At 44.3% G+C, this 21,374-nt stretch overlaps 1 protein-coding gene across 1 annotated transcript in view; it reads left to right on the forward strand.

Moving 5' to 3' along the window:
• Positions 1 to 7,944: 7,944 nt before the first annotated feature.
• The window catches only part of LOC147724242 (lectin-like), a 1,164,867-nt gene continuing 1,151,437 nt past the window's right edge, over positions 7,945 to 21,374 (forward strand). Inside the window, exons 1-2 of the mRNA XM_086966979.1 lie at positions 7,945 to 8,015; positions 11,382 to 11,470. Coding sequence (XP_086823105.1) covers positions 7,958 to 8,015; positions 11,382 to 11,470 — 147 coding nt within the window. The 5' untranslated portion in view covers positions 7,945 to 7,957. The remainder of the gene's footprint in view (positions 8,016 to 11,381; positions 11,471 to 21,374) is intronic.

Raw genomic sequence — 21,374 nt, forward strand, 5'->3', positions numbered from 1 at the left:
TTGAGCCCCTAATCAAAAGTAAAGGAATCCGTACATGCAGGCATGCCGTGAAATCCTGTCTAGAGCCAGAAGACACTAAGGGGAATATGAAAAATGAAGTGGTGGATCATGTCATTAGCCTCTTTGGCTTAATGACACACTACGCTACTTTGGAACCGCAAGGCTGCACCATATTTACAAGAATGTGGTGCAGCCTTTCATTTCTGCCTGCATTGGCCAACGCAGGAACCCTTGCACCAGAGTGCAAGGGTGTCTGCATGCACGGAGGATTGTTTATGTGTAGTGCGGGGTCCCTTCCTGCACATAAACAATCCTAAAATGCAAGTCTGTCACTTTCATGTGTGCTGCTTCATGCAGCACACATGAAAGTGACAAAATGGCATTTTTAACCCCTTCGATGCTCATGACGAGCTCAGCTCGTCATGCAGTACACTGCTCATGTACTCATGACGAGCTGAGCTCGTCATGAACAATGGGAGTAAATGAGAGTCAGCACAGAGGGGGAATTGCTGCAGCACTGATGGTGTTAAAAGATTTGTTTATGCACAGGAATGGACACCTTCCTACACATAAACAAACCATGGCATTTTGAGTTTTCCATGTGTGCTGCACAAGACAGCACACATGGAAAAAGCAAAAAACGAAGAGAAATCATGCATTTCTCCTTGTTACACCAACTTAAGACCAGGGTTTTCCTGGTCTTAATTTTGGCGCTTCCTCCTATGTACACCACCCTTGTCCATAGGGGGCAGCGTCAAAATGAATAGGTGTTGCGGTGCAACGCCCACCGCAACACCCACTTCCCACCTCTTTCAAGCTAACCATGGCGTGAAAGGGGGCCTTATGTACATGGCAGCATTAAGCCAGGTTAAGTGGCTTAACGCTGCCTTGTACATAAGGCGCTGCCCCTATCATCACTGCAACGTCTGTAAAAGTGACGTTGTGGTGGCGATAGGGGCTTGTACATATGCCCCTGTAGGACCTTATCCCTGCACATGTGAGACTGAAAACATGTAGGCAAAGCTGTAGGTTTGAAATGTCGTAAAACACAGGGGGATATGCACAATGATGTGGAGGGGTGAATCGTTAGCCTCCTTGGCTTAACGACAAGCTCCAGCACTTCAGAAACGCGAGGCTGCACCATATTTACAAGGATGTGGTACAGCCTTGCATTTCCCCCTGCGATGGCACTAAGTTTAACAACTTAGTGCCAACGCAGGCGCCCTTGCATCAGACTGCAATGGTGTCTGTGTGCAGGGGAGGATTGGTTATGTGTAGGAAGGTGTCCGTTCCTGGACATGAACAATCCTAAAATGCCATTTTGTAACTTTCATGCAGCACACATGAAAGTTACAAAAATTGAATTTTTTAAAAAGATTTCTTTATGTACAGGGAGGGACACCTTCCTATACATAAACAAACCATGGCATTTTGCTTTTTCCGTGTGTGCTGCACAAGGCAGCACACGTGGAAAAAGCAAAAACTAGGAGAAATAATGCATTTCTCCCCGATTTTCCTGGTCTTAATTTTGCCGCAGCCTCCTATGTACGCCATCCGTGTACATAGGGCTCAGCGTCAAATACAATTGGTGTCGCGGTGTAACGCCCACAGCAAAACACCAACTGCACGCCCCTTTCAGGCTAACCATAGCTTGAAAGGGGGCCTTATGTACAAGGTAGAGTTAAGCCACGACGTTCCCATGGCGATAGGGGCTTGTACATATGCCCCTGAGCCTCTTGCTGTCTACACTTGTAGTGCTGCATTTGTGGTGTCCAAGGAGTGAAACTGTACCACGTTGGCCACCAGCCAGCAAACATGAGCTGGTTGGCATGCTCAGATGTAGAAAGGGCGAATTGCATGCTGAGAGACAAGCTCAAAGCAGCAGCAGACCAGAGAATGAATAGAGATAAAAGAAGGACTATTCATGAATTTTAGATACACATCAAAATATTGTCAATATTAATTTTACTACATTTACGTTTTTGCTGACAATATTTATTCTTTATTGCAAAACTGAGCGGAAATTTAAATCACTGTAAAGGCTGCTTTGGTAAAAAAACAAAAACTGCGGAATTTCAAGAACTGCATTTTACCCCTTACAAAAAATAGAGGCCAGGGCAGGTAAAATCACTCAGGCTGAGCCCTAGTGTGAATGGTCCTCTGTCAGAGTGGCGGTTGCTCATGTGTGAAACCACTGGCACTGCTCACCTGCCCTTCCACAAGTCTAATGATGATAATTGTTTTCCACTGCTGTATCTCTATGCATTTCATTTTGCTTGTCACAAAGATAGATTTAAGAGGAGCAAGCGTTGGCCCCGGTGTGTGGTGGCACTGCTCACTTGCTCTGCAGTCAGCCTAGACTATAGTAACTGTGGGATTTCATTGGAATGTAGGGACGCTTCTCAGCCCATGAATTACAATTGGAGCAATGAATAGGTGGATTGATGAACCTTATGCTCTAATGAACGAGCTGACCCATGAGACCTGTAAAGAGGATAAACCACGGGCTGATCCAAAATTTGACAGACACTTCAAACAAGCAGTCGTGAAGCAGACTGACCCATTAGAAACCAATGGCTGGTGGAGGTGTCTCAAAGCCCTTATCTCTATATGTGTTGTGTTCATGACATAATCTCTAGAAAACAATGCTGTGGCAAAACAAATATTAGACAAAGATGCTCGCTGAGCCGCTCCAGGTTTGATGGATTTAACACTTCACTGAGATCAAAACGTAGACATCAAATGATTGGAAATAATTTGAAATGATGTTGTAATGTGTTTCTTTAAAGTTTAATCTGTGAACACCTAGATGGATGGAAGTGAGAAATATGAGGTTTGAAAAATAGACATAATAGCACACAGTACCCTGTAAATAAGATAATAACAGACATAAAATGACACAATCAATGATATGATATATATCACTACCAATGATTTAATCCATGATATCACATTTGACACCATCAGTGAGAGGTTGCTCCATGCAGGAGACGTGGAAAAAGGGATTGAGCTATAAGAAAGGGAAATGAGAAAAAGCAAATTCAAGTGTCTGGTGTTTTCTGCAACATGGGCTATCTTGTGCTCAGTCAGTAGGGCAAAGTAAAAGAAACGAAAGACATGAATATTTGCATGAATATTTGCATGGAGACGTCTAGAAATATTTGGTGGCACAGGGCCAAAGGTATGCTCGGCCTGAGGTATGCTCTTCGGGGCAAATATACGTTGCCTGACGCATCTCTGCAAATCGGCAGAAATGCGCCAGGAAAGATACATCACGCAAGTTCATCCTTGCGCCACCCATGATGCGCCGCACCATGGTGCAAGGAAGGGCAGATGCGTGACGCATTTTTTGGCTTACGGGCGGCGCATTGCTGGAGTCGCGTCGCAAGCGCGATGCAACTCCTGCAATGCACAGGGCCACCCATACATTACATGGTGCGTCACTCATTACGCCTGCTTCAAGCAGGCGTAAGGAATTGACGTAGAAGCTTTGGGAAAGTGACTCAGTGAAATCTTGTAGATTTCACTGAGTCACTTTCCAGGAGCATTCCTGCGACGGAACGCACCCCCCCCCCTGCACCGGAATGCCTACATGAAACCTGACGCAGGTTTCATGTGGCGCAGGGCCTTACACCGTGACGCATCTCCATAGATGCGTCACGTTGTAAATGCCTCGTAGGGATGCGCCACATTTACGCCGCCTTGCGTGACGCAAAAGTGACGTAAACGTGGCGCAAGGGGCTCGTAAATCTGCCCCACAGTATCCCCTCTGGCGACAAGTTTATTGTTCAGTATTATTCTTTTCAGTGATTGGCTGGTGAACGAGAGGTGTGGCTGATTTCACTTAACCACTTGGATGCTAGGCGTTTTCCCCCTCCTGTGCTGGAAAATGCCATTTTAGTGGCACCATGACGAGCTCAGCTCGTCATCAGCACACGACACCCGTGGGTGATGACGTAAGACCCCTTCGGCCATGAAGCTCAGAACAGACGGGATCTTCTCTTCCAAAGGTTTTCTTGCTCCAAATTACAGGGTAAGACAACGGGTTTGATTTGTCGCAAGAATTGCGTAAGAGTGCCACGGGCTGTTTTTTTGCAGTTGATTTTCTGGTTAAACTTGTTTCCCTCGCCTGAATTCACCTCCACCTATTTTAACTCATATAGTCTATATTAGTGCTCCTTGTACAACACTTTTATCACCTTTGCTTTTTACAAACACGCTGTTACATCACTATTTGCCTGTCAGCACCATCATTATTCGGGTGCGACCTAACAATGACCTAAGACACGACCAGCAGACAGCGTGAAAACCAACACCCAAAGCAAACCCCAGCTATCAAAGACCTGAAAGGATGACAAGCCTTCAGTCCTCTTTCCTTTTGTGTTCCACGGAACTGCCATTCATTACCAGAGGGACTGTTTATTACCAGAGGAGAGGGACTGTTTATTAGCAGAGGGACTGTTTATGTATTGCGCTTCTGGCGGTCGGTGCAGGGAAGCAGGGCTTTATTTACGTTACCTCACTTTCTAAATCACGAAGCTAGATATGAATTTGATGTATGTCCAAGTGCTGTGAATATGTTTGTAAAAAGGGCGTTTTCAGGTTTTCGACACGGATCTAATCGGACGCTGCATATCACCAACATGTAGGTTATAATCAGAGGCGCAAGAGACCAAAGATTTCAGAGTGGTAAGAGGGGGAGTAGGGTGATGGTGTGCTCGTGCATTATAATAAACAGAGAACCACATTACCGACTTGTTACACATCATGTCCCGGTGCCATTCCTCATTACTTACCTTATGACTCTTTAAACCTCAATATATAACCAGTGTTTAGAAAGAAGAATAACCATAAACACACATAAAGGCAAATTTCGTTAACAAAAGTGCCTTGTTGTTACAGACCCACGCCTTGTGTATTAAGGAGAAGAGAAGGATACTGGACCTCCACCGAGACCCCCTAGCGGCGGAGTCCAAGTGAGCCTCATGGAGATCAGTGAGAGGACAGGGGCCTTGGCAGGATCTGCACAGAGATCTGAGGTTGAGTGAGGCGGGGCTAAGGGTTCACTACAATTGTGAAAACATAGCACTGAGAGGGTGAGACATAGGGAATGGAAAGTATGCATGTTCATTGACAGTAACTGGTGCTTTGTATAAAAGAGTGGAACTAAAACTCTTGAATGCGTGACAGTGACCTGTGAGTGTTGTGTCACAGAAGCTGCAATGGTTGTGAAGAGAAAGAGAATGGTTATAAGATCAAGGGTGTAATTTAGAGGGTGGCACAAGGGTTATTCTATTTCAAACGTGAATATCCTGCTACCTTATTACAAGTGCTTTATATCCTATGGCCTTTGCAGTAAGGAACACTTTTGTGAGAGAGTGATACATTTGCCAAACTTTAAATAAGGCCAAGAGGGCCAGATGTACGACCATTGGCATTTGAGACTTACTAATTGCGCCAAATTGCAAGTTGCAATTTGCGAGTCACAATTGCCAATTTAAACTGTCTGAGACACTGTTTGCAATTCCCAATGGGGTCGCAAATTGCATGCCTCATGCATATTAATGAGGCTTTCGCTATTTGCAACCCCATAGGGAATGGTGGGCACTCCCGGGGATGGTGGCCTGCTGGGGTCAGCTGACCTCCATGTCTGGGACTGCTTTTAAATAAAGCATTTTTTTAATTTGAAAATGTAGCCAGTGTTTTTTAAAGAAAAACGGGATGTAGTTTTAAAAAAATGAAACGTTTTTGTTTCATTTTTAGGTCTAGCATTAGAGACCTCGTATATATATTTTAGTATATACTTATTATATACTTATATGTATATGTACTTTGTGGGCTCTGGAGATCAGCCCTAGGACTTGTCTGCTTCCACTTTTTTTCTGTTGAACTGCCTCTATTTAACTGTCTTGATTGAAAACGACCAGCAGAGGTCAGTAAAATACCAGAATTGCTTTCTGCTGAGGGACTTTCTTTTTTTTACATTTTCTGACAACTGCCTATATTTAGCTTTTTTGAAAGAAAACGACCAGCAGAGGTCAGTAAAATACCAGAATCACTTTAGCATTCTCTAGATTCCAGTTCATAGAAATTGTCTTCCACGAGAACCCGTAGACAGTAATATTTTTTTTAAATCTTGTATTTTCAGTGATATGACCACCGAAGGCCCTGATTTTATATTAAAAACAGAGCTTTGGACTATACCATTTCCAGTTGAAAGCCAATATGTCTCTCCATGTGTTCCCAAACCTGGTGTGTCACGGAGTTTGGTGCTTACTTTCCCTCCATGTTAAAGAACAGTAGATGTTTCAGCACCAAGGCTAATGTGCTGCATAGCTAAATACATATAAGGCCCGAAGGCGAAACCATTTGCACTCCAAATGCTTGTTTAAGGGCAGGTAGTGGTCCCTGGGACCACTGCCTGCTCTGAAAAAATGTTTGTGCATCCATTCACAAAGGGGAAGGGTCCCCTGAGGACCCCTTCCTGTTTGCAAATGGTTTAACTTCCTCTTAAAGAGGGTGTTAAACTGCAAGTGTTTTGCCTCCGCAATTGCGGTAGCAAAACATTCTTACATAGGAGTCAGACTCGCTATCAAGAAGTCGCTAACCCTATTTTGCGAGTTGCTATTTAATTAGCAACTCGCAAAATAGGGTTAGTGCATGGGCCACAGTTTTTTTGCATGAGCAACCGGGTCTAAAACCCATCTGTCGTACTAACCATTTACTGAAAACTCTCCCCTCTTATGGATCATTTCACGGAATTCCTATGTTGTAGCCAGCATAGGCAAAGTGATTGAATTTCAAATAAACTAGTATAATTTCTGGCCATTAATGTTCTATATTTGGTCTTCTGCAAAGAGGAATACTGACTTATATACTGACCTAGAGTTGGGCAGAATGTCCACTGAGCTCTGACATCCTGCCGTTTGTCCACTTTGCAGTTTGTGTCACCCCTGATTTTAGATACACAGCTGCAGGCCTCTTTCCCGGAGCCCAGGAGAAAGCGTATGGTGACCCTCTTGTTCAAATCCCTCTAAGATCCACGTAATCTCTTACTCTGGGGCCTCCTCAAAAATCGGACCTCATCTGCAGATGACACAGAACAAAAAATCACCTGAAGAATTTGGGAAACTGTATATGGAGTGCTTTTATGTTTTGATTTACTGACGTTTCATTTGTTTTGGAAACGTTTCATATTTTGCAATTATTTTAGAGATGGTATAAACATTTTACCTTGGAAATGTATTTGCAATGTTTCTCTTTAAACTGATGTGGTGGCAGTCTTCTGTAATGTATACTGCTTAGGCAATGTATTGGTGATTGCAGAGGCACCTGTTAATATTAGATGGTTACTTTGTATTCTGATGGAAAGGCTGTGGATAGGCAAAGAGCTCCGTCACATTGAATGTAAACTGTTATTTATGAGGCAAATCAAAGGCCCTTTTCCATCTTCCATTCTGTATTTCCTGAACTTTCCTTTCATTTTGATGCAAGTGTTATATTCCCCATTTTTCCTTGTAACAAAGACATTTAGCATCCTCCAAGCTGGCCCTACCCCTGTAAATCGTTCTTTATGCTGGCTGGTTTGTGTTTTACTGCACTTTGCTTCCTACTCCCCCCCCCACCCCTTTTCAAAATGTACTCGTGTTCTCCTTCCCAACTTCTACCATGTCTGTGACTCCGCCCAAAAGCTGGTCTCCCTGTTAACATATAATGCTCCCTCTCCCTGGACACGTTTTGTTACACAACCATATTGAGAAATATCAACATTAAAACCAGCGCAATATGGAATTGGGAGCCAATTTACATCTACAATAATGTCCCGACATTTATTATTTCCAGTGTTTTAGCATCTACAGTCTACACCAATGAGTACTATTTGTATATGAGATGCGGACAGTAAGTAAAGTATGTGTTTTGACTCTGTGTTGCTCCTCTTTTCAGAAGATACCCAAACATGCAGGAAGTTGTTGGCAAAATAATTCTGCTCTGTGCGATGTTCTCATACAGCGCAGGTAAGGTTTTTTAATATTAACACAGCAGTATTTTCTTTACTTTTTAAAAATGTAATAACAACTGTATTTAGTGCAAGGTATTCTTTGAATCGAATGCCCTGTTGCACACAATACAAACGGATGTGTTAAGGGATGAGGAGGACCGGACCTAAGGTACGGAGACACCATAAAAAGCTTATTGAGAGAGTCCCAAGGACTTCATGAAAAGGAGGTGGGAAGAGGAAAAGAGAAACTTGGTTTAGATAAAAATTTAATTAGCATCAAGGTAGCTGTAGAGCATCACAAGCTGCAGGGGTTACTATAGGCACTCTGTGAAGGACTGACAAGCCTACGAAGAATGTCAGTACAACAGCACGGTTTGCTCAAAACTAAGATGTTCAGCTTTATTGGAGATATATTTACAAATAAAACTAACAACTCTCGACATTTCTGAGTTATTTTGGCTTACACATAACTTTACCATGTAAGCCTTTTAATATAGGATAATATTGAAGTTGTCTGTCTGTCTCTGCACTGAAAAAAGCAGCTGCCCAGTTTAACTGGAGTGGAGGTAGGACTGTGAGCTTTATACAGATGTGTGTATGTTTCGCTCAAAGTGGCAAGTTAGACTTTAAGCTTCATCAAGTCATGTGCATTTGTAGCATGTCTAGTGCTTCTTAATCTTGGAAGCAAAAAAAACAGACATAACTCAGTTTGAATCTTCCAATGTGTGGCTTCATACTTTCATGTGTCAGGGTGTTGCTTGTTGTTCATATGTTTGCTTGCATGTCTTCAGATGAACACAATATGCCAGCCCTGAGTCACATAGGTAAACATACAGTTTTGTGTAAGTTTACCATTGTTTTGGTATTCACCAACTACGGTCCTCATGTAGTATGATTTGGTGCAGGGCAGCGCCGCAAGGCTTTTTGCTGCGCTTCCCTATACCAAATTAAAAGGGCAGTAACGCACCGTATTTACGAGATACAGGGTATTCCTGTCCTTTCAGCTGGTGCACAATTTGATGCCTATCTCCAATGCAGGTATCCTTTCTCAATGGTGCAAAGGTTAATGTGTGGTAAAACGTTGCATGGTAAAGGCATGTATGTAAAGGCATATGCGTGGTAATGGAACATGTGGTAAAATAATGCGTGGTAATAGCATGCATGTTCCGTCATAAATCAGAGGGAACGCCCACGCCACATCCATGAAACTCCACCCGAGGGCAGAGTAATGCAAGACAGAGAATTGTGCTGCCTTGTGTTACTCTAGATTTATCAAGCCATGCATGGCCATGCAAGACAAATCTCACTTAGGATTTGTATCGCCCTTCCGCCCTCATGCAAGGTACAAGGGCATTGCAAAACCTTGATAAATATGGCCAATAGTATTTATGGGATCTGATTGAATTTGGCCTACGATCAGCTCACTGCAATCATAATATATAGGAATTACTCATTCTACTCACCTGTGCACTTCCTCACCACAATACTTGTTGTATATGTAACTTATTTTGTACTATTAACCCCTGATACATAGATTTGATCATGAAACTTACTTGATATTTGAAGTCCTATTTTCTAATAACCTTTAATGTATGCTTGAATCACTGATTAAAACAGTGCACATTCTCCACATGTATATGGTCTCTACTGAATGTTAAAATATTTTCTATTTGTTTCCAAAAAACTCTCTCATTATATCCTCCAGATTTTTTAAGTGCATAGGGAGACCGAATATTCCTAGTCCATATCATGGCACACTCATTCGACTTAATGGGACTAGAGGTATAATGGTCAGTTTCTGTTAATGCACTAGTTCATACTGAAGAAGGGGAGCTCAATTCATCGCACTACAAGCTATTAAATACATCCAGACCCACAAAACTGATCTGTAACACAAGGAAGAGAATCTTACAGCACCTGATGTATTGAAACTGTGCTTAATTGTTTGAGCTCAGTCACATATAAGCAATGGACCATAATCCACGTCTCCTAGTCGGCCTCCCACAGAAATGGAATCAGCCAAAGTTATACCAAACAGGCCCCTAGTGTGATAGAACTGGGGTTATTGGTCATTCACAGGCTGCTGTTAGTTCTCATTTCACTATGGCTGCCACCTTGGCAGAGCCTCTGACTTCAGAGTTGAAGAAAAGTATCGGAACCCCCTAAGACCTGAATGCCAACATCAGAGATTTCTTTTCAAACCTCTTCTTCTTCATTATGTGCCCATTACGGGCTAATGCCCTACATTAACTAACAGTACTGTTAACGCAACTATTACAACGACACTGAAATAGCTATTTGTATCCCTGTGTGATTGGCTGCAAACACAAGGCTAGTGGCATGCAAGGTGCAGAGCAGACTGTCATTCTATTGTTTGCATTCTCAAACGGGAAACCCTTTCTAAAGCAGCATCTGTTCCTCAAAGGAACTGTTACTGCTTTTTATAAAAAAACAAAACGGCTTCCTGTTTGGAAAAATACTGAGGATGCAGTAAAGAGTGGTGCTCTGGACCATTGCATACTCCCTCAGAGGCTAGCAACACCAGTCACAAAGGCTATGCTGTCCCAGTGGATACCCTATTGAGTGTAAATCAATTAACAACATCTTTGAGGTCAGTAGTTCAGGACCGCAATTGCAATATCAATATCAAACTACTGACATATCGTACCAATTCACAATTAGAAGGGAACCTTCCCCTTTCATGCTGCTTCTTAATTGTGATTCAGTATCTGTCAGTAAACCATGAAAGTAAAAAATACTTTTCCAGCTTGCAAAATGAGTTTAATAGCAAACAATGCAACTTTGAGAAACGCAGGGTTTGCAATCGCAAAATTGCTTTATACGTCTGTCCCATTATTGCTAGAATAAGGAGTACAGTGGTACTAAGAAAAGAATAAACACTTGACTTGTTCACTGAGAGATGGAGACAATGACACACACACACACACCACAAACTGTAAATAAAATACAAACCTATGGAGCACACTCACATGGGCTTGGTGACACAACCCACTCCTTTATGAAGCCAGCAATGAGCAGAAGCCTGTCTGCATACCGAGAAACCCACATACGTGCAGTGAGGCTACGACTGCCAGTGAATGATGCTTGTAAACTACAGATAGTAACTCCTTTCTTAACACCTTGGCTGCGCAGGATATTCCTCTGCTGTGCTGGGCAATAATGATAATGGGTGTGGAGCTGAGCTCGTCATGAGCACCGAAGGGGCTAAATGTTGGTTGATTGTAGGAAAGTACCTCCTCTCAATCCAAGTAAGAGTCTGATCCACATCTTTTACCCTAACGACTGTGCAGTTTTTAGAATGAGTTGAAAGTCAATTTGTGACAGAAAAACATGCTTTGTATCATATCAATTCATCTAACAGGACAAGCCAGTTTCCCAGTAGGATGGTCGATGAGATCCTCTGTCTACTACAAGTATATTCCCACTCCTAAAACTTGGGTGGAAGCAGAGGTAAGACACAACATTTTCTGGCCGGGGAAAGAATGCACGTCTGCCTTTCTGCAACAGTTGTAACAGTTTTCTTGCCCTCATCATGCTCCCTTGGTCTTCTCCTTTTTCAGTTTTCCTGTTTCTTTTAATTTTTCTAACTTCCCTCTTGCCTTATCTGTTTCCTTATTTTCCTAATTTATCCATGCATCTCTTATTTCTTCTTTTTAAATGATCCCCTTGATGTTTTCTTTCCTCTAGTGTCTTCCTTGATTAAACTTTACTATCATTATCACTTATCTTTATTACTAATTTTGTCTCTCAATAATTATCCTTTTTATTGTGTTTCGAGTTAAGAGTAACAACCAATGCATGCTAATGTACCACATAAACTAATGGTACAATTAACATCTGTATTGGACCTTGTTATAGTCTTATAGCCCGCCGTAGCGGGCTATACCGGCTATTAAAGGCCCGCTGAATCGTTAAAGGCCCGAGCCGAAGGCGAGGGACTTTAACGAGACAGCGGGACTTTAATAGCCGGTATAGCCCTGCTACGAAGGGCTATAAGGCTATTAGAACATTCTGCCACTAGAGGGCAAAATGTCCTAACAAATAATAAATAAATAAATCCCCTCGAGCTTCGAGAAGCCTTTGTAGAACATTGGAATGTTGCTCTGCGGGCCTTTACCGGCCCGTAGAAGTAGGGAGCACTCCATTGTCTGCAATGGAGCTCCCAACATTCCAATGTTCTAATAAAGCATATTTGAGCATTATGTTAACAGGTATCATAGCAATGAACTAGACACAGCCATATGCATCTCTGCAGTGTAGTGATAGGGGTCCATACTGTAAAATGCACTAATCTATATGAACCCATGGCTCAGGAATGTCTTGTAATATCTTCATGAATCTGCACCCCTCTAGCCATCCACTTCTGTGATGGTAAGTCAAGAACCTACCTCTGTATGAAGATAATGTCTGAACAAATCCCATATGTACCATGGCCTAGTGACCTCAAGTTGAAAAGCCACATATTTTCTTGCTATGGTATGAGACATGTCATTATCTAGAAGTCAGGTCTTTACCATGAGACCTAAGGTCTGTAACCCACACAATGCCACTTTGCATTTTTCCATCTGCAGCATCTATTTCACCAGCTGCCGGGCAAACCCTGGAGTATCCTGAACATAGCAAACACAAGGAGATGATGGACAGAGTGCTGAAACTTATCAGACACTCACCCCTAGCCACAGATCTGGGTTGATTGCATAATCATTCTTTGTCTCACCTCGCCCCCCAGTTCAGACACAGCCATATGCAAATCAGTCTTGACCCTGTTCCTTCTGGGAATAGTCCAGCCCAAACTGCCAAGCCAGGTCTCTCCTGGACCAGAAACAAGCATACAGGAATAGGGTTAAGACTGATTTGCTTATGGCTGGGTCCAAACTGGGGTAGTGTGGTGACCAAAAGAACAATGGATTAAACCCAGATCTTTATGACTGGGGGTGAATGCTTGCTGTTGTAACTAGATTTATCTCCTTTTAGGTTGCTCAGCCAGTATGAGTGAGATGTCTGCGTGGAATGTTGGTGTGCGTGATGTCAGAGTGAATAGAATGTGTGTGTGCCTGGTGTGTAGATATCATTTACCACAACACTTGCATTGTTCAGCATTTTGCCCACCATTTGTTCCTTTTGCATTTGTCACCCTAAGTGGGAAGGGTATACCCAGATGTGGGTCTCGTGCTCACTGCGCCTCAGGATTAAAGCTAGCCTGGCTGATGAGTGGTGGTGCGCAGAAACCAGTCCCAGGATGCTTGTTTCTGTTCCTGGGAAGACCTGGCTTGACAGTTTGGGCTGGACTGTCCCCATAAGGAACAGGGTCAGACTTATTTGCATATGGCTTGGGTCCAAACAGAGGGGGCGTGGTCAGCAAAAGAACGATGGATTAAACCTAGTTCTTTGTGACAGGGGGTGAATACTTGCATTGTTCACCATTTCTCATCATTTCTTCTTTTTTGCACACTGAGAAAGGCTTAATATTGTATTGCAGATTTCCAGGATACCATTTGACCACTGTGATATCAATATCTTGTATGCTCCTATCCACAGACAGGCACATATCTTACAGTGGATAGGTTTGAAGCATCTTGGAGTGCTCTCTGCAATCTTTGCATTCTCTATTTCCTCTGGGCTACTCACCTACAAGCAACAAAAGAGTGATCAACATTGGTTGGGGTGTTCCTAAGTGCTTAGTAGTGATCCTCTCCTGAACAAAGTTCACAAGAGAAACACATGAAATATGTCCAACCCATTACTACAGGTGGGAGGAGAAAGAGACCCTTTTGTTTAAATAGCCCTCACTCACTCTAATAGTGACATGCTATATCATAGGTCTCACTCTGACTGCTAAAAGTCGGGGTGGGCCCAAACGTGTTTTCAGGGAGCACTTAAAGATATTATGTATGGGGGGTGTACTATTATAGATAAAATTATTTTATGATGGAGTGGGAGGGGAGGTTAAAATATATACAATAGTGTGTTTAAGGATGGGATGGTCATATGACCCTTACTCTAGCACCAACATGTTTCAGCCCTCCTATCCATTGTTGTGATAATGTGAGCATTTTCACCCTATAACCCCATTGTTTCAGCATCTTGCTGAAGTGGTTGTATACCTTGTACTTCAAGTATACAATACCAATTACACCCCTGTGACTTTCACATGTGCTATGCAAAAATGCAAGAATGCATTATTTCATTCACAATGTACTATGTTATGTTATGTTATGTTATGTTATGTTATGTTATAGCGCTCTTGTATAGCGCACGGCTACTCAAAAAGAGTGTCCCGGCGCTTTCCACCTGCAGCTCAGAATAAAAATAACACAACACAGTAGAAAAATAAGAAAAAGAAAAAGAACTGAAACTGAAACAATAAGAACAGCCTAAAGATTAAAAAGCCAAGTCTTCAGGCTTTTCCTGAACTGGAACAAATTGGCAGTGCTGCGCAGCGAAAGAGGAAGCGAGTTCCACAGCTGTGGAGCTTTGCAGCTGAAAGAGCGTCCTCCCATACGGGCCTTCCTCACCCGAGGGACCACCGCTTTGTAAAGGGATTCCGAGCGCAAGGAGCGGACTGGTCGATAGAAGGCCAGTCTCCGCCGCAGGTATCCGGCCCCTGATCCAAACAGGGCTTTATGCATCAGAGTCAGGGACTTAAACTGGATCCGCTTCCGGATAGGCAGCCAGTGTAATGCCTGTAGCAGCCCGGAAGCTCGGGCTCGTCTACGCAAGCCAAAGATAGCCCGGGCGGCAGAGTTCTGTACCACCTGTAGGCGCTGAACTAGGTAATCAGGGAGGCCAAGGAAGAGGGCATTAGCATAGTCTAGCCTAGAGCCGACGAGAGCCTGCACAGTAATACGCCTGTGCTCCTCAGACAGCAGGGGCAGGAATTTACGGAGCATTTTCAAAATTCCATAACAGGTGCCCGCCAGACCCAGAATATGTGTTCGCAGCGACAGCTGGTTGTCCAGCTTGACACCCAGATTTTTAGCCACCAACGAAGACTGTGCAGGAGGGCTCATGTCGGACGGCCACCAATGCTGCCACTCCGGATCGACAACACAACCAAAAAACAGAACCTCGGACTTGCTAGAATTGGCCCTTAGACTGTTCCGTTGGAACCAGTCAAAGACCAATGTAAGACAGTCCCGAATTCTTCCTCCATCGAACTCCTGGTCTTTCCCGCAAGTGAAGAGGAGTTGTGTGTCGTCGGCGTAGGAGACGATCTGGGCCCCATATGCTTCCACCAAGGCCGCCAAAGGGGACATAAAGATGTTAAATAACGTGGGGCTCAACACAGAACCCTGTGGAACCCCAACTCCCAATGGCGGCATCTCGGCAGAGCTCTGGGAAACCCAGACCGTCTGGCGGCGGCCTTCAAGGAAGGATGTAAACCACCTGAGCGCCGTCCCCCTAAGGCCGATGTCATAAAGCCTCGCTAAGAGCGCCTTATGGGGGACGGTGTCGAAGGCCGCCGATAGATCTAACATGACCAGCATGGCCCTCCCGCCGACATCCAGAGTCTCCCTGATGATCTCAGTGACCTCTAACAATGCCGTTTCCGTACTAAAGTTAGGACGGAAACCGGATTGGGATGGGTGGAGCAGATTGTTAGCTTGCAAAAAGCGCGACAGGACACCGCGGACGTGTTTTTCCGTGATCTTCGTGAGGGCCGGAAGAAGTGAAATTGGCCTATAATTGGCCAGAGCCTCGGCGTCAAGACCCGGTTTCTTTAGGAGGGGGATCACCATCGCTCTTTTCCAAGAGCTAGGGACCCTCCCCTCCCTCAAAGAGGCGTTGAGGATGGGATTAACCAGCGGGTTCACATAACTAATAGTTGACACGCACACATGTCTTTGGGGGAAGTAACTTCTTTTCATCCCATCCTGACGAAAGTCTAGGACCTATTTAGGCCAGATAGGAGGGCTGAAACATGTTTGGTGCTAGAGTAAGGGTCAATGGACAATCACATTCTTAAATACCCTATTGTATACATTTTAACCTTCCCTCCTACTCATCATTAAATAATTCTTTAAGAGTGGGTGAGGAATTGTATCTTTAATAGTACGCCCCCATACATAATATCTTTAAGTGCTCCCTGAAACACGGTCAAGCCCACCCCGAGTTTTAGCTGTTGGGGTGAGCCCTATGATGAAGCATGTCACTATTAGAGTGAGTGAGGGCTATTTAAAGAAAAGGGTCTCTTTCCCTTCCCACCCGTAGTAATGGGTTGGACATATTTCATTTGTTTCTCTTGTTCAGGAGAGGATCACCACTGCATACTTAGGAACCCCCCACCCAATTTTGATCACTATTTCGTTGCTTACCCCAATTAGAGAGAAAGCAATTAGAAAACTACAGAAGGGACATTCTAGTAGTAAAAATCATATGAAATAGGAAGGACTTGTCCTTTCTATCTTCTTGATTGAGGACCTCTCTACCTGCCCGGGACCTGTGGATCCCAGGATTTGTGTACTAGATGCTCACCTAGTAGACCTAGAGGCTGATGTACGTTCAAGGAGCAATCAGTTGTGTGATTAACAATGAGACAGAGTACTATCACAGCTGGTAGAGCAGGAAGCAGTCTCCTTCAGCTCTTTTGGGCACATTCAGTGCTAAATAGCATATTGTAGATAGACACTTCTCTTGTTCCTACTGCATGCGCCATGACTTTATCCTTGACCAAAACTACTACATAGTTCAGTGGATACCTATACCTAATAGGCAGAAGAACTGCTGCTTTTTCTCCAATTATTGTCTAGATACATATTGCTTTTTCTAATTGTCATACTGCATTTTCATTCAGACATGGATTCCCATCTGATGAAGAATTCTGTCCAAATCCCCCTCATTCCAGCTAATAGTTTCCAACCATGGCATATCTCGATCTCTGTCTCATCCGAGTGATTGTGCTCACCAATTGGACAGGTCTAAGGGTGGTCTACAGTTTCCAGCAACACCATGCAGGTGTTGCCTTTCAGGGCGGTTCTCTTTGTCAAGCCTCAATCCTTAACATTCAGCTTTGCTCACAGTGCACCATCTACGTCAGCAAATGAGCAAATTACACAATAGGCCTAGACATTTAGGTTGGAAGTATACCAGAGGAGGAATGCATATATTAGGGTCCAATGTGCTGGTGTACATAGCTGTGTGTTTGCTTGGTCTAATATTTCTTTGCATAGATACATGGTGTAAAATGTTTAGTTTTATATCCCAAGTTTCTAGTGCAACTTATTGAAGCAGGCATCCCCATTTACCACTTAGGTGCTTAAATCTTGGCCACAGACTATGGGACCACCTCCTCTTTTATCTGAGGTAGTCCCCGCAATCTTAGACTTTTACTTCACTTTGAGTTGACCTTTCTCCCTCAGTATTTCAAAGTGACAACAACATACTTCTACCATCTTTGCATCCTGAAAAAAGTCTCCTGATAAATAGCTACAGTACCCACACACTGAATTAAATATTATTTTGAAAACTATGATAAAAGAACAATTACATTTAAAAAAAAGTTGCACTACTTGGTAGGAGATGCTCAATCAGGTCCACTTTTAATATAATCAATGTCATCATTTTTCGGAGAAAATTTCTGACTAGCATTGATCCTCACTCTCATAGCAGTGTGGTTGTATTGTGGTGAATGGTTTTGGCCAGGTAAACAGAAGTATATGAGTTTAAACAAATACATACGAGAACTGAGGAAACATTTTTTGACCTTAATCCTCAGTGAAGTTACAAAGTTAGGGTACAGAATAGCATATGAAGAACCTTTTTTTGAATGTTTATATTTTTCTGAATAACCATAATGAACATATGTGAGATATAGCCATATATGTCAAAGAAGGAGACATGGAGGTACACTGTTGCACACCCTCCAAAAAGGAACAGACAACACAAGAAGAATGCAGTGGCGAACACTGTGATGCCAAATCTAGGTACCCAGCCAATTATTTGACAGAAAATGCGATGTTGGCAGTCCCCAGAGAGGTATATTTAACCCCAGAGTGCCAATTAGAGTGGATAAGTTAGTCTCACCCGCTGGTCAGGGCATGCTTCATCATTGACAACCACATCCTACCCGGGTTAGATAGTACTACCAGGGCAGACTTGACCTAACTGTGAGGGAGTTCTTCTTATAGCTATACTGAACAGAAAGAGATAAAGAAAAAGTCAAAATTACCCTAAGGAAAACAGAGGATTATTGTTAGACCTGGCACCTTTGCGTAAGTCTCCCTTCCACTTTTTGCTGATGTGCTTCAGATGTTTTGCTGGTGTTTGATGCTCAGGGCACTGCGCCACGGCAGATCCGTGCTGCAGTGCAAGTGCTCCCAATGTAAAGTGTATGTGTAATTGATTTCCGCGATTGGATTATTTGGTTGACTGTCAGTTCCCAGTAAAGTGCACGAGGCGTGCCGGGGCTTGTAGATACAAATGCTGCTAGTGGGCCTGCAGCACTGGTTGCGCCACCCACAGAAGCGGCCTCGTACGATGTGTCTCGGGTCCGCCATCGCTGACCTCGTGTACGGTCTCATACTGTCACGCTGACTGTGCAAGTGTCCACACTTACCAGTCCCAGAACCTTACCTCACCTTCATATCAGGCACCCCTATGGTAGGCCTACTGGCAGGGTGCATTGTAAGTGTAAGGTAGGACAAGCCTAGAGCGTGGCATGTCCTAGTAGTGAATTACCGCCCTTTCTCGTTCTTCACTATTGAAGGGGTACCTGTTCTCTTAGGCCAGATGAGCTGTCGGAGCTATTACACGCTATAGTCCCGGCAGGCTCAAGGAACACGGTAGCAAGTCGAGTTTAGTATGCCTGAACTCAGAATAATAAAATACTTCCTTTAGTAAGGTTTATTTTAATATCCTGTGTTTGCAAATGCTACTTTTAGAAAGTTAGCCTTTGCTCCCCTAACTGTTCAGCCCGCCTCTGCCAGGGTGTGTATCTGCTGTCTGGGTTTGTGTGAGTGACAGGGCTGGGAGATTTCCGGGGCATAGTTGGGTGCTCAAGGGGTGAATGAGATGCTTGCACCAGGATGGGTGGGCGGAGTAGTCCTTGACTCTGAATAGGGTTGTGCTCCACCACCACAATGCTGGCTCCACCTCCTGCGGAGCGTCTGATGTCTCTGCCCTGCACCCTGAAAGACGACGGCAGCGTCCTGTCAACAAAGTACTTCAGAACCGGGTTGAACCAGGCTCAGGCCCCCTGGCCTGCAAAGACAAAAGAAATGCAGTATAAATATAGGAGCTCCGCTCCTTACAAATCAGATCCAGTTTTGACCACGACGAACCTCTGCCTGACTAGAAGGACCAAGAGAAGCTGAAGGACGGAAACCAGTCTGTATCCTGTAAGACTGGCCTGCAGTGGTACCTTGCTGAGAACGGAGAGGAAAGGACCAGAGAGGACTTTGTAGACTTGTGCCTGAAACGATCTCCAAGGGCTTGATCGAGAGCTTGCCCCCTGACCAGAACCCCAGGACCGTTGGGTTCTATCTGCTTGTGCCCGTTTGCTGTTGGGCCTCAGTTCTTATTCCCTCGCCAGAGTTGTGACTCGGGTGCTTTCGCCCTCTCCCAGGTCGTCCTCATCCCTGAGCTGCTCACCGCTTCAGTGCCGGGCCGCCTGCTCTCCTGTCACCGCACCGCTTACGGAGCGAGCTTCGCATCTCTCATCTTCTCCTGCCGGAATCTGCATGGAGAGCATCTCATAGCCTCGGACGGTCCGTACGTCGTAACGTACCCGACTGTCTCGCTTTGCTCTCCTGCATACTAAGGCTTGTGCCGCACCTCAAGAAGGGCCTCCCCATACCGTGGTACAGGAAGCCTGGTGCTGCACCCATCTGCCCGAGAACTCGACGCCCCTCACAGATCCACGAGTCAGACCCGGCGTGCTAAGAAGTAGTACGCCCCGCAGGCCTGAACGGCGCCTCGCCCCATGAGCTGCACCGATCCCGGATCGCCGCAACCCTCCGCAGTCTAGCTCCTTCACCTCGCTCCTCGAGGGGGATTGGGCCGGAGAGATCCTCTGGAGAACCGTCGGCCTCATTCGGGGTCCGCCCTCACAAGTAACCATGCCTGAAACGCCTCGGACTTCCACCAGCAAGGTACACTTGAACTCCGTCTCGAGTTCATATCGGATCCAGGATCCACAATGTTCTTATTTCCCTGTCATCGTACCTCGCTAAACAACGAACACGGAAAGACTAAGTTTGCCTATTGTAATCTGGTGACCTCAACTTACTAAACGTTATTCTGGTCTTGTGATAATCCTGCTTGAATCTATCTTTTATATAAAGTATACATATTTTTGATACAACCATAAGACTGGTGTCTATTTGTGGTGGGTCAGTGGGTTTACTGTGTGTGATCATGAATGCTTAACTTACTATCACGCTGAGGATTAGCCTTCTCTGCTCGCGCCACACTACCTAGAGGGTGAGCAGGGGTTATTCCAAGGAGTAGTTCCCTTGCCCTGACATAGAGCTGAGGGTCCTTGCTTGTCACAAGTGCATACCTGTGCCAACCAGAGACCTCCGGTTCTAACAATTATACTTTTATTAGTGGCTACCTTTGGTATGGATAAAAACAGGAAGTGATGGTGAATAAGTATAATGACCCATCCATCCGTGCTAGGCAAACATGTTTCTGCTCACTCACATGGTGCTCTCAGTCAGGGCATTTCTCAGGTTACAGGGGATCCCTAACTGTACCTCCTATTTTAAATGAGCAAGAGGGAAGTGTACAGTTGTAAGAAAAGGCTGTTCCTACCTTAAGAACTGAGGCTGTTATTGTCCCTAACTTTAAGGAACTCAGGTTTTATGGTCTAGTGGAGGTGGTAGCCTCTGTAGTCACATATTTGTCAAGAGGTATACTATCAAGAACCCTACTTGGCCTTCCATGTCCCAGCCGCTTATGTGGAGCAGGATTTTTCTATCCAGTTGTTGTAGAAGCCCGTCCCAACTGAAATACCTGGTGGTGGGTGCCTCAGATTCCTTTTTCCAGTGACATGTAAACATTCTGAGGGGTGTTCATTGTAATGAACAGAGGGGAAATAGCGCATTTTGTAAAAATGAAACTTTGCTTCAGCGTTTAAATGGAGAAAAAACTGGGTATAAAATAAATGTTCCAAATACTCGTATCGTATCGTATCGTAAGGGGTGCTTATATAGCGCACTGACACCATGGGTTTCCTGGCGCTGGTTGGAAATAGAGGGGACAGAAAGACTAACCAGAATGAGGGAAAAGCCAAGTTTTTAAAGATTTACGAAAAAGGATCAAAGAATTAGAAGTTTTAAGAGGAAGAGGGAGAGAGTTCCAGAACTTGGGGGCCAGGTAAGCAAATCTCCGGCCTCCAGATCTGCAGAGCTTG

This window comes from Lissotriton vulgaris, chromosome 4_1 (genome assembly GCF_964263255.1).
Source record: "Lissotriton vulgaris chromosome 4_1, aLisVul1.2, whole genome shotgun sequence".
In the NCBI taxonomy this organism is placed as follows: domain Eukaryota; kingdom Metazoa; phylum Chordata; class Amphibia; order Caudata; family Salamandridae; genus Lissotriton; species Lissotriton vulgaris.